This window comes from the organism of the source record quoted next, unplaced genomic scaffold, assembly GCF_019419815.1.
Source record: "Pyrus x bretschneideri cultivar Hongxiangsu unplaced genomic scaffold, Pyrus_bretschneideri_v1 Contig45, whole genome shotgun sequence".
NCBI classification, from domain to species: domain Eukaryota; kingdom Viridiplantae; phylum Streptophyta; class Magnoliopsida; order Rosales; family Rosaceae; genus Pyrus; species Pyrus x bretschneideri.
Window position 1 is genome coordinate 3,903,472 of NW_025999779.1, and position 12,299 is coordinate 3,915,770.

The 12,299-nt window shown below is 36.1% G+C and overlaps 2 protein-coding genes and 1 long non-coding RNA gene across 3 annotated transcripts; all 3 read right to left on the reverse strand.

Annotated features, from left to right (window-relative positions):
• Positions 1-3,295: 3,295 nt before the first annotated feature.
• Positions 3,296-5,622, reverse strand: LOC125469766 (probable LRR receptor-like serine/threonine-protein kinase At3g47570). Its single transcript, XM_048567534.1, has 2 exons — positions 4,034-5,622; positions 3,296-3,914 (listed from the first exon to the last, which is right to left on the reverse strand). The coding sequence occupies exons 1-2, from the start codon at positions 5,400-5,402 to the stop codon at positions 3,484-3,486; spliced, it is 1,800 nt and encodes a 599-aa protein (XP_048423491.1). The 5' UTR covers positions 5,403-5,622; the 3' UTR covers positions 3,296-3,483.
• LOC125469776 (probable LRR receptor-like serine/threonine-protein kinase At3g47570) lies at positions 5,441-6,674 on the reverse strand. Its single transcript, XM_048567552.1, has 2 exons — positions 5,546-6,674; positions 5,441-5,484 (listed from the first exon to the last, which is right to left on the reverse strand). Exons 1-2 carry the CDS (start codon positions 6,672-6,674, stop codon positions 5,441-5,443), a joined length of 1,173 nt encoding a protein of 390 aa, XP_048423509.1.
• A 1,018-nt stretch (positions 6,675-7,692) lies between these two features.
• On the reverse strand, positions 7,693-11,532 carry LOC103933606. The gene is made up of 6 exons (XR_665144.3): positions 11,156-11,532; positions 9,733-9,763; positions 9,544-9,612; positions 8,418-8,478; positions 8,051-8,146; positions 7,693-7,824 (listed from the first exon to the last, which is right to left on the reverse strand). It is a non-coding gene; the product is annotated as an uncharacterized LOC103933606 (long non-coding RNA).
• Between the last annotated feature and the right edge of the window lie 767 nt (positions 11,533-12,299).

Sequence of the window (12,299 nt, forward strand, 5' to 3'; positions counted from 1 at the left end):
GAAGATCCTAATACAATTCAAGAAGTTTTAACTTCTTTAGATGCAGACTTGTGGCAAGAAGTTATAAATGATGAAATGGACTCCCTGGAGTCAAATCAAACTTGGCATTTGGTGGATCTTCCACCTGGTTGCAAAACAATAGGTTGCAAATGGATTCTTAAAAGAAAATTAAAACCTAACGGTTCAGTTGAAAAATTTAAAGCCTGACTTGTTGCCAAAGGCTATAGACAAAGAGAAAATATAGATTTCTTTGATACTTATTCACCTGTGACTAGAATAACTTCTATTCGTGTATTGTTTGCTTTAGCATCTATTCATGATCTTGTTGTGCACCAAATGGATGTTAAAACAACTTTCTTAAATGGTGAATTAAAGGAAGAAATATATATGGATCAACCAGAGGGTTTTATTATTCCAGGACAAGAAAATAAAGTTTGCAAGTTAGATAAGTCACTTTATGGATTGAAACGGGCTCCTAAACAATGGCATGAGAAATTTGATAGTTTGGTTACTTCAAATGGTTTTAAAATAAATGAAAGTGACAAATGCATCCATTATAAGTCTGAAAATAATATATGCACTATAATATGCCCATATGTGGATGATTTGCTCATTTTTGGTTCGAATATTTATGTTGTGAATAATGCCAAATCTTTGTTATGTGCTAATTTAGATATGAAAGACTTGGGTGAAGCTAGTGTAATACTTGGTTTGAAAATAACTAGGTATGAACGTGGGTTTTCTTTAGATCAATCTCACTACATAGAAATTTTTTTAAGAAAGTATAATTATTTTGATTGTAAACCAGCTTGTACTCCTTATGATCCTAATGTAAAATTGTTCAAGAACACTGGAGACAGTGTTGAACAATCTGAGTATGCAAGTATTATTGGTAGCCTTCGTTATGCTACTGATTGCACGAGGCCTGATATATCTTATGTCGTAGGAGTTTTATACAGGTTTACTAGCAGACCTAGTTTGGAGCATTGGCATGCTATAGAGAGGCTTATGAGATAACTTAAAAGAATGATGAATTTCAGATTACACTATGAGAAGTTTCCTGATGTCCTAGAAGGTTACAGTGACGTTGATTGGAATACTCTTTTAGATGACTCTAAAGCCACTAATGGATATATTTTTAGTATTGGTGGTGGGGCTGTGTCATGGAAGTTTAAGAAACCTATAGTCTACTATGGAGTCAAAATTAATAGCGCTAGCTACGGCAAGTGAAGAAGCAAGATGGTTGAGAAACCTACTGTCAGATACCTCTTTATGGGAGAAACAGATTCCAATAGTTTTGATCCATTGTGATAGTACATCGGCAATAGCTAAAGTGCAAAATCGTTATTATAACGGCAAAATGCGACAAATACGTCGTAAGCACAACACTGTAAGAGATTATCTCTCTAATGGAGCTGTAAGAGTGGATCATATACGGTCTGAAGAAAACTTGACTGATCATTTGACGAAAGGACTAGCACGAGAAAAGGCTTGGAAAACCTCGAAAGGGATGGGACTAAAGCCCGTAGAAAATTGAGTCATTTGTGATAGCAACCCAACCTATAGACTGGAGATCCCAAGAAATAGGTTCAAAGGGTAATAACAAATCTTGCTAATTTTAATTTGGAATATTATTCGATGTCCATCCCTAAGAAGCATGACATTCTGAAGCTTTTTTAGGTTGAGATTTTTTTTTCTCTTAGTAAGGTCTATTCTCTATATTGAGTGGGATATCTAGCTATAGGAATATCCCAAGTAGTCTTACCTATGTGAATGTAGAAGTGAGGCCGCTTCCTATGAAATCTTGGGCAAGTTTCTAGAGCGTTCACTATACTAGGATACAAGCACATGACCGTAATATGCTGGCTTTTTGAACTTCACCTTAATAAAGTTTTGTGTGTAGTGTTGTCAGAGATAGAGTTCAAAAGTATAAGTTACTCTAATATAGTCTGGATCACTAACACTATGTACAGGTTCAAGTTGAGAAACCCCTTTACTTATGCATAACTTGCTTGATTTACGGTTTTTAAACAAAAACAAGTGGGGAATTGTTGGAATAAATATGTTTTTATTTAAATATTTTAATTGCTATGTTTTGTCCGTTGTGGTTTTTATATTTGGGTTTATTACAAGGAGGTGGATTGTCTGCCCTTCCATTTACACACTCTCCCATACCCTCATGTGATGTGTGGTCACGGTTAAGTCACGTCAATATTTTATATTAATTTTTTATAAAAATAATAAAACAAAAAGTAATAGGAATATAAAATGTTAACGTGACTCAACCATAACCACATAAACAGAAAGGCATGGGAAGAGTATATATGGAAATGGGATGGTAGGCAATCCACCTCACTATTACAATCATTAAATATATATATATATATATGTATATATATATATATACATATATATAACCTAAATTGTCTTTAATCTTACTTTTTGATGAGGAGTAATCTCCACTACTTTTGAAACGTGAGATAGCTTTCTCACATTAATTGATGGGATCCATTCTCTGAACAGAGAAGAAGATTAGGTCAGATTATGTTCTTATACATTTTTTTGTTCTGTTTGAATATTTACGGTTTTGATTTGACCGTTTTGGTTTTCTTCAGTTTTGATTCTTTAAGATTTCAAGCCCTTGAATATCTCAAACTTGCAACGTATATTTTATATTCTTGCATATATATAGGTTCCCTGTTTCGAAGAAAAAAAGAAAAAAACAATAGCGTATGTGTTTTTTTTTTTAAATTGAGTTCTAAAGCAATATATAGAAGGGTGTGAGTTCGAAGGTTTTTCCACTGTGCAAGGAAGAACTTTATCAGAAGAAGGTTCTAGGCTATTTTATCTTGAGGACGACGTAGTGTTTGTGAGCTGCTTGCATACTTTGGACAGAGCCGCGAAACGTCTTAAAGAGAGCGACTTAGTCTCCAACTCATCCCAAGAATTATTCACTACTCAAGGCTTCTACATTTTTCGGATAACTTCGTTCCTTTCTAGTCAAGACAATGAAGGGCACAAACATATGGCCAATTTAATTTCTAAAATTTTGAATTCAGTTTAATTTAGTTGCTGTTAACAACCCGATTGAGAAACCAGCATATGCGATATATCATAGCAAGCTATTAAGATATAAACAAAAACCAAAGGGGATATTTCAGCAATGGAGCGCAAAAAAAAAAAAAATTGTCTCCTTCTGTCCACAACTCGAAATATTGAGACAAAACTATTTCAACAAAATATTAAACAGAGAAGTATAGTGTATCAGTTTCCCTTCAGTAAACCAAAACAAATGCGGGGGATAACGAAAAATCCTTCACTTTTTCTGCTATATTATTTCAAGCTTACAAGTTATCACACACAATAATACATATAACATCTATTATTCAAATGAATTCTTGCTTAATATGAACCTATAGATTGAGTTTAGATATGAGTTTCGTATTCCATTTCATTTTGTATGTTGCCAGCTCCCGTTTCTTCTCATTCTAAGTTCAGATATGAGTTTCGTATTCCATTCAATTTGTTGACAACTACATTCATATGCATCCGCTCTCCTGGGGATATTGCAGTGCAAGACAGTCCAATCTGTATCACTGAAACCAAAACATTTCTCCAAGCTTCTTCATTGGACCAGGCTGCAATCTTGATGTTTTGTAATTTATTTTCTTGTATGTCATTGTCGTTGCTGTCATCATTGGTAGTATCTTCATCTTCTCTTTCAATGACCAATAATGAAGGGTCAACTATGTCCATGACATGGTCAGGCATTGCCATTGCTGTGAATTGGAGAATGCTTAGATGATCTCCAAACATGTCGTCCGTAGGTCTTTTCCCTGTGAACATTTCTAGCAGCAATGCTCCAAAGCTATACACATCTCCCAGTGTCGAGACTTGGCCTCCCATGCCATACTCTGCCATTGGATGTCAAACTCAAATGTTTAAATTCAGATTTAATTATGAAGTTTGCAGAATAAAGTTGCCAATTATTAAAATATTAGGAAGATAAAAGGAAAATATTAGAACTACGTACCTGGAGGAATGTAGCCGATGGAACCCCTTAACCCAGCTGACATGGTTTGACTTTGAGAGGGATTGTCCGATGCTTCCAACAAGAACCTTGCTAAACCGAAGTCACCAATATGAGCTACCATATCTTCATCAAGAAGAACGTTGCTTGGCTTCATATCACAATGAACAATTGAAGCTTCGGAATGGTGGTGGAGATAGTCCAATGCAGAAGCAACATCAATCGCAATATTCAGTCTTTGGATAAGGCTTAACCTCTTACTTTCAGATTCCTCATTATCTTTTGGATGCAGCCACATGTCTAGACTTCCATTTACCATGTACTCGAAAACTAGACTTTTGAAGTCATTACCATGATTGTCAATGCTTGAACAGGCAGTTATAATTTTCAGAAGATTACGGTGCTTTATACTACTTAAAGTTTTGCATTCCTGTATGAAACTCTTGAAAGCTCCTGGTTGTTGAAGGTTTAATACCTTAACTGCAACTATAGTTCCATCACTAGGAAGTACTCCTTTGTATACGGAACCAAAACTTCCTGAACCAATCAGATTATCCACCGAGAACCCATTAGTTGATTCAACGAGTTCAAAGTAAGATACTGATTTCCAATCCTTATAAGAAGGTGAAGTTACAAATACAGCTTTTGATTTTTTCAGCATTGAACGACCAACAATGAAGCAGGACAGAGCACATATGAATGCAAGTGCACAAGCTACAGGAATGATTACTTTGGGGGCAAGTATTCCTCTAGATGATTGAGCCTTTTTTTTTAGGCATGCAGGTAGATGCAATTGCGAGATGCCACCACAAAGTTTATCATTTCCGAGAATTGAGAGACCACTTGTATTTAGAAAAACCCCTTCTTTGGGCAATTCGCCCTCAAAATCGTTGTGAGAAAGATTGAGATGCTTGAGAAATGTCAACTTGCCTAGAAATTGAGGAATATGCCCTGACAAGTTATTTCCTGAAAGATCAATTTCTTCCAAGCCTCTTAAATTCTCAAGAGATTGAGGAATTGTTCCTTGAAATTCATTACTACCCAAATTCAGTACCAGCAAAGTAGCACAACTACCAAGGGTTATTGGGATTTCACCTGAAAACTTGTTTCCTGATGCACTTAGTTCCGCGAGATTTACCAAATGACCCACTTCAGATGGTAGTGAACCTGTCAAAAAGTTGTTAGACATGTCCAAATAGATTGAAAGGGACGAAAGCCCAAGAATCTCTTTAGGTATGGTGCCCGTTAAATTGTTACTAGAAAGGTCAAGTAATATGAGATTTTGACAATTCCCAAGACTTGGAGGTATTTTGCCGTTGAACCTGTTCTCGTTGATGTAGATTGTTATAGCTGAAGTCAAGTTGCCAAGCATGGGCGGGATTGGCCCCGAAAATTGGTTGTAATCCAAAGCTAGTATCTGTAACTTCTGGAGCTTCCCAATGCCATCAGGGACACTACCACCCAAGTAGTTATCTTCTACTCCCAGACCGGTCAAGTTCAGAAGATGTTCAAGACCGTTGGGGATGCTTCCATATATCAAATTGCTTCCGAAAGTAAGAAGAGTCAGTTGAGTGGAAAGATTGGCTATAGATCCCGGCAGTTCTCCTCCAAACTGATTATTGTCAAGCCCCAGCAGCTTCAACTTAGTACAATTAGTCAAGAAGCTGATAGAATTCAAGTCGCCATTCTCCCCACTTCCCAGTCGATTGCGACCAAAGTTTATTTTAACCAAGCTCCTCAAGCTTCCAAGATTTTCAGCAGGGAATGGTCCAGAGAAACGATTAATCGCAAAATCGAGGATCTGAAGTCCAGAAGCATTTGAGAATGATGCAGGAATAGGTCCTGTGAAGTTGTTGGCACCACAGTAAAATGCTTGGAGATTAGGAAGAGTAACGCCGACATTTGGTGGTAACTCTCCATGCATATGGTTGCCAACAACACTGAAAATGTACAGGGAAGAAATGTTATAGATAGAAGAAGGGACCATACCAGACAAATTATTCTCCCCAAGCGAGAAATTCTGCAAGACTGTTAGATGCCCCAGTTCAATGGGTATGTTCCCTTGAAAATTATTTCGGGAAAGAAAGAGACTTCTCAAAGATGAAAAGTTTCCTATCCAACCTGGGATTGTTCCACTGAGATTGTTACCATCAAGCAGTAGAAAATTCAAATTCAACAGAGAACTGAGCTGGTCCGGGATCGAACCAATAAGCTGATTGACAGCTAGACGGAGCGTTCTAAGTTGAGTACAATAAGATATGTTTGCTGGAATTTTCCCGCCAAATGAATTGTAAGACAGGTTGAGATGTTGCAAGCTTCGTAGACGACCCATTTCTCCAGGAATTTCACCACTAAAGTTGTTCTCCATCAGGTTGATTCCAGTAAGATGAGTAAGATTGCCTATAGAGGGCGGTAAGGAGCCTACCAATTTTTGAGACATGAGATTCAGAATCACAACCCTTTTGGTGGCGCGGTTGCATGTAACGCCAACCCAACTGCAGAAATCGATGGAATCATTCCACGAGCTCATGACATGGAGAGGATCTTCAGTGATTCTTTTCTTGAAGTCGAGAAGCGCCAGGCGATCCGTCTCATTTCCAAGAGTTGTGGTGCCTAGTGTTGCAGATTCCAGACATGTGCTCATCCATAAAAGAATGAACGCATGAAGGAAATTAAACAAAATCAGTCTGCCATGAGTGCTAGGTGATGAATGCTCCATTCGTTTTTTTTTTTTTTTTTTTTTTTTCTAAATGCAGAGAAAATAAGAAACCAAGGTTTAATTTACACGAATTTATATATAGCAAGAACAGATCCATTAACATAGAAAAAAGTTGATTACGTGGGAATACAATAATGGAAACTATAGCTGTGGGGCCAAAAATAGCCAGCTGCTCCCGTGCCTAGCAAGGAAGTTTAATTTCACCTTCGTACTGTCAAGATTTCTCTTCAAAAAACTGTTTAAAAAAAAAAGGTTAGTGACTTTGTCTTCGAACACTACTAAGTTTAACTATATAATTGTGTTGACGTGCAAAGACAGCTATTCGATCTTAAAAAATTGTGTTCTTAGGACATTTAAGCGGTAGAATTGATGGTCATATATGCATTATAGGACACTAATGAAAAAATTATTCCTAAGCATATGTTCCATTGACTTTTTAGGATTCAATGCAAACTTAGCCAACAAACCAACAAGCTAGAAATGTGAAAGTGGTTGTGTCTCAAGTTGATTCCGGCAAGATAAGTAAGATTGCCTATAGAATGTGGTAAGGAACCTACCAATTCTTGAGCTTCCAGATCCAAAATCATGACTCTTTTGATAGAATATTGGCACGTGAGGCCAATCCAACTGCAAAAATCGACGGAATCATTCCACGAGCTTATGATTCGGAGAGTATCTTTTGTTATCCTTTTCTTCAAGTCGAGCAGGGCCAGGCGGTCAGTTTCATTTCCAAAATCAATGATCGCCAGACCTGCACTCATGCACGAAATCAGAACGAACATATGAAGGAATTTACTCAAAATGGGCCTACCATGACAATGTGAACTCTCCATTGTTCCAAACACAGAAAGTCGAAATTCGAAAACACTAGCAATGGTGCCCGCGCATTGCTGCGGGATTGGAAATGTATTCAAACTTATGCAAATTCGTTCACTTCATAAGCAATGTTTGAGTGAAGAACTGAGCATTACAAATAAAAAGTCGAATGAAAATTTAACTTGACAAAGAGACCTCAATGATCTGGCTCAATTCATCATTCAAGACTTGGTCAAACTATGATTCGCTCACTCTATCCCTAAACAAAAGAAAACCAAACCAAGTTCAGCAAGAATTATGCACGATCTTTGTGAAACTATATAATGAATGATACAATATTGTTAAACAAACATGGATTGGAGCTGATCTTAAATTCATTTAAAAGAGAAGTGGCAAATACAGTTCACTTAAGATGCTAACTTAATGTTTCATCATTCAAATGATATTGCTTTTGAACCAAAGTGTGTGGAAAAAAGAGTGGAAACCTGATTAGCAATTACCACTTTCGGCGGTACCACGCTGCTAAGTTTTACTCTTCAAATCTCCAACAAATAAGCTCCTCTGTAATTTCTACCTGAGCACTAAAATAAAAAAAATTGGTACATAGACGAAGAGTTAAGACTACCTACCATAAATCAATTGAGAACTACAATAATGTGACAATCCGCATGTATAACCTACACGTCCATTGTTATAGGTTTAATAAAAATACCATTATTTTAAAATCATGGATGATTCAATTTTAACCTTAAAATCGAGACCATCTCCAGTTCTTGACAAATCAAATTTCAATAAATAGCCACACATGTGAAATAAACAAAAAGAAACAGATCTCAGAGAATAATAGCTTACCATCAACAAAGATCTTGCTACTGTCTTTGGAGGTTTGGAGGCTTTTTTTTATGTTCGTATACTATTAAAAACAAAAAACATATGTTAGTAAAAAGCATATAGCATCGACAACTGATTTGAAAACCAAACTGAAACATGAAAAAAAAAAAAGGGAGTGCGTTCTAAAGCTTTTATTTCTCCTGTCATACGAAATTGATAGTGTATCAGATCTTAGTGTTTTTCCCTGATATAAGATGTACTGTTATTCACTAAGACAAAGATCCAACCTTGACAACCATTAAATAGTGTCTGACCATTTTGTTATCATGGGTAATCTCTATCAGAAACATTCTATTCATCTTTCTATTTCAACACAATTTTAACACGTATTGGTCTATAATGTGATTTGTTTTCTTTTCAGTGGACATCTGATTAGAGTTATAAAGTGTTCCTTCTTTTTTTATTTCACATATAATATAGGGATTGATCATGACATCTAGCAACTGATAATATATGCATGCTCTAACCCAAAAATAACATAAGAACAGAGTGTTGTGAGCTGCAGAGCCACCATACTACTGCGCAAGATGCTCTGGTACAGATCCATTTGAGCTGCACCAATCGTGCTCTCAGGATGACACAACAATAATTATTCAAAGATTAGAAACAAATTATATAAGGTTTATTATTTACTTTAATAATTTTATTTTCATCTTTGATTGAATTATTTTCCCTAGATTACCAGTGACAACTGCCTCTTTTGTAGAGAAACGGATTTTCTACTTGTTTTGACATTGTTCCGACTTTTAATTAGAGAAAACTCAAAGACAAACAGAGACATGCTTATTTTCGTTCACAAAACTATCCAGAGGGGTGATAAGAGAAACTTTGCAAGTTAAATCACACATGGTTTCTAGTTCACATAACTAAAAATTATTGTAGGCAACCAAGAACATTAAAAGAGATTAGCTTCTTAAACCGGTTGTATTTTTATATTTTCATTTTCATGTACCAGTAAGGAAACGATAATATATTCCAAAATTAGCAGGTTACAGAGAAATATAAATATTGTGTTCAAGGAATTAATATGATTGCAAATGTAATAGTTCCATATATAGTGAGGTTGGAGAAATGATGGAAGACGCACTGAGATTTGAGGTCCATAGGTTGAGAAGAGTCCATGGCACTGATCCATATATGGATATTTTGCACAGATCTACAGTTCAAGTTTTTAAACAAAGAATCAATTTATCAGCAATTGCGACATTCATTATTTGCCAAAAAGTTATTGATTCACATATAAACAAATGAAAGCAATTGAAAAATAAAGGCTTACCACAGGCTGGCTGAATCCGAGTTCGAAATGACTGCGGATTTGAAAATTGTATTAAACATTGTGTTTGAAAGATGTAAAAACGGTATCAAAAAACATTAACATTATTGAGAACATAGGGGTTAGAAAACACAATCACACAGTCGGTATTTGGCGGTGAAACTTAAAAACCAAAAATGCACTTAAACATCCTAGAGAGAACAGAATTGTAAGCAAAACATAGAATATTAAAAGAATATTGTGATAGTCACGAAATAAGTTTATGGGTTTGCTACAATTTATCATTTTCTGTTAAACTGAAAGTGTAAACGTTTAGGTACTCACCAAGAAAAAAGCAATTGATTGATGCTAAATACAAAACCGGCTGACCTTGAAATATAAACCAGAGAAACTAATTGAAATAATCAAAACCCAAATTCAATTTCAAAGGTATATAAGAGTCATGCAAAGGTGTGGCAGATGACTACAGACCATAGTGAAGCTACTTTCATAGTTATTTATTTCCTTACATGATAATCAAGGTCTAGCTAAGCTTCTATACCTTTTTAGTAGGAATTAACTCTACGTCCAAGGCATCCACCCGACAAATAACAACATTCGGTAATTCCAAAGGGAGTCCTCCCACAAAATCCTTAAAACAACTCAATCAAAATGAACGTAGACTGAAAGTCAAAAGTAAAATCAAAATGAATGTAGAATCAAAATAAAACACTGGATTTAACATTATAGAGTCTAAAAACTGAAAGGGTTAAAATAGTCCAACTTTGAACTGATTACCTGAGTATAGGTTGAGCAGTGAAATTTGTGAAGTGTAAGATTGTGAATTTAGGACAATAAATTGTATACCAGCATACCACTCAAATAGAAGGAGATCGAAAGTTAAAAAAAAAAAAAAAAAAAAAAAAAACAGTCGGTAACAAAAATCGACCCAGCAAAATTGTTAATGTATTAAAAACTAAATATTTCAACAAATTATATACCCTTAGCAAAACCCCAAAATAAGAACACCAGCGTTTGCTGAAAGCAAAAAAAGAACGAAATCAGACAGCCACACACAGCATCCGAGCACATAAACAAAACCCCCAAAATTATAAAAAGAAAATTTAAACACAAAATCCATCTGTAAATCGAAAACCAAAAAAAAAATAAAATATTAAATCAGACACACTGAGAACGACAAAAAACTCATCAGGAGACTCTAGGTTATGTGGGTAAGAAATGGATTTCGATCAAATTAAGAAAAAAGGCAAAAACTTCTAGGAGCTCAACGATTTCCAAGGAAAAGTAAATTAATTTCTAACAGAAAATAGAAAAAATAAAGTACATGCACAAAATCAAACATATCAACTTCCACACTAATTGAAAGCACAATTAATTGCATGAATATTAAATTAAACATGCAAATAATGAGATTGAATGTGCGAACCTGAACAAAACAACGAAATTGACGGCGGCGCGAGCATGGCTGAGATGGCTGAGATCACAGGCGGTACTTCCATAGAACTACATGCTGACCTTGCCGGGTTCTATCGGCCTGCCGATCTGGAGAAAGATGGCAACGCTAAACAGCAAGTAAAACGGCAATGCGGGAGAGAAAAAAACCTAGGTTCCAAAATACCCAAAAGGTGAGAATGGCGAGAGAAGCGAAATTGGGATGAAGTCGAACTGAAAGGGCCATCGATGATGGACGCGTGGGCTAGAAGGGAAACGTCGTGCATTCGCTGTGACGGAATCAAACCACACAGACAAAGGATGATCAACGCGTGGCAATCAGGGGCATAACAGATATTTAACTGTGCAAAGCTGCAGCAAAACGGCTAAGCAAACAAAAAATTAGGGGCATTTCCGTCTTTTTACTATTGCTGAACAGTGCCGGAACCCAACTGGGTTTTAGTATATATAATGTGTGATTTGCACGAATGCAGTAGAAAGAAGATATCTTATGAATGACTGCGCGGTCAGAACTATAAAAAGGGCGACCCCAACTAGCTTTTAACTTCAGAATTGTGATAGAATTCGGTGCATATGAGTTGGTATGATCGCTTAACTGTGAGGACTAAAAATAGTGAGATTCTGCGGGGCCCTTTAGGCGTCAAAACACTACTGCACTCCACTAGATGAACATGAGTGAACATGGAAATGGAGGAAAGTTGCAATGATGCGTTTAGGACATTAGTAGCCGTAGGTTTTGAGAAACGAGGTAGCAAGGAATAGGAGGACACCGAAAGAGCAACCTCCGTGTCCTAGTATCCGACAACATTGAAGCTCAATTCTTTACAAATCCGTGAACATTTTAGGATTGCCATGAGAGATTTAGCTCCTCAAAGATAAGTACCTGTTTCTTAATTTGGATTATTAATGTGCATTATCCCCTTAAATTTCATTGATGGAGATTAGATTTTCAACCTACCACATGTTTGTATCTCTTTTTGTATCTCTTTGTCCATTTGCATGTCTATTTGTGTCCATTTGTCTGTCTATTTGTGATTGACGTATTTTAATTGTACAAATATCCTAATAACCATCCATTTTCATCTCTACAATGAAAACAATCAAATTGGCAATTGGTT

What these genes read in the sequence shown, in the direction of transcription:
- LOC125469776 (XM_048567552.1), bottom strand. Translation starts at nt 6,674, where the DNA reads ATGAGCACATGTCTGGAATCTGCAACACTAGGCACCACAACTCTTGGA. An exon ending in ATATGGAAGCATCCCCAACG is followed by an intron (nt 5,485 to 5,545) that starts GTCTTGAACATC and finishes CTTGGGTGGTAG; the next exon opens with TGTCCCTGATGGCATTGGGA.
- LOC125469766 (XM_048567534.1), bottom strand. Translation starts at nt 5,402, where the DNA reads ATGCTTGGCAACTTGACTTCAGCTATAACAATCTACATCAACGAGAAC. An exon ending in CATCGGCTACATTCCTCCAG is followed by an intron (nt 3,915 to 4,033) that starts GTACGTAGTTCT and finishes ATCCAATGGCAG; the next exon opens with AGTATGGCATGGGAGGCCAA.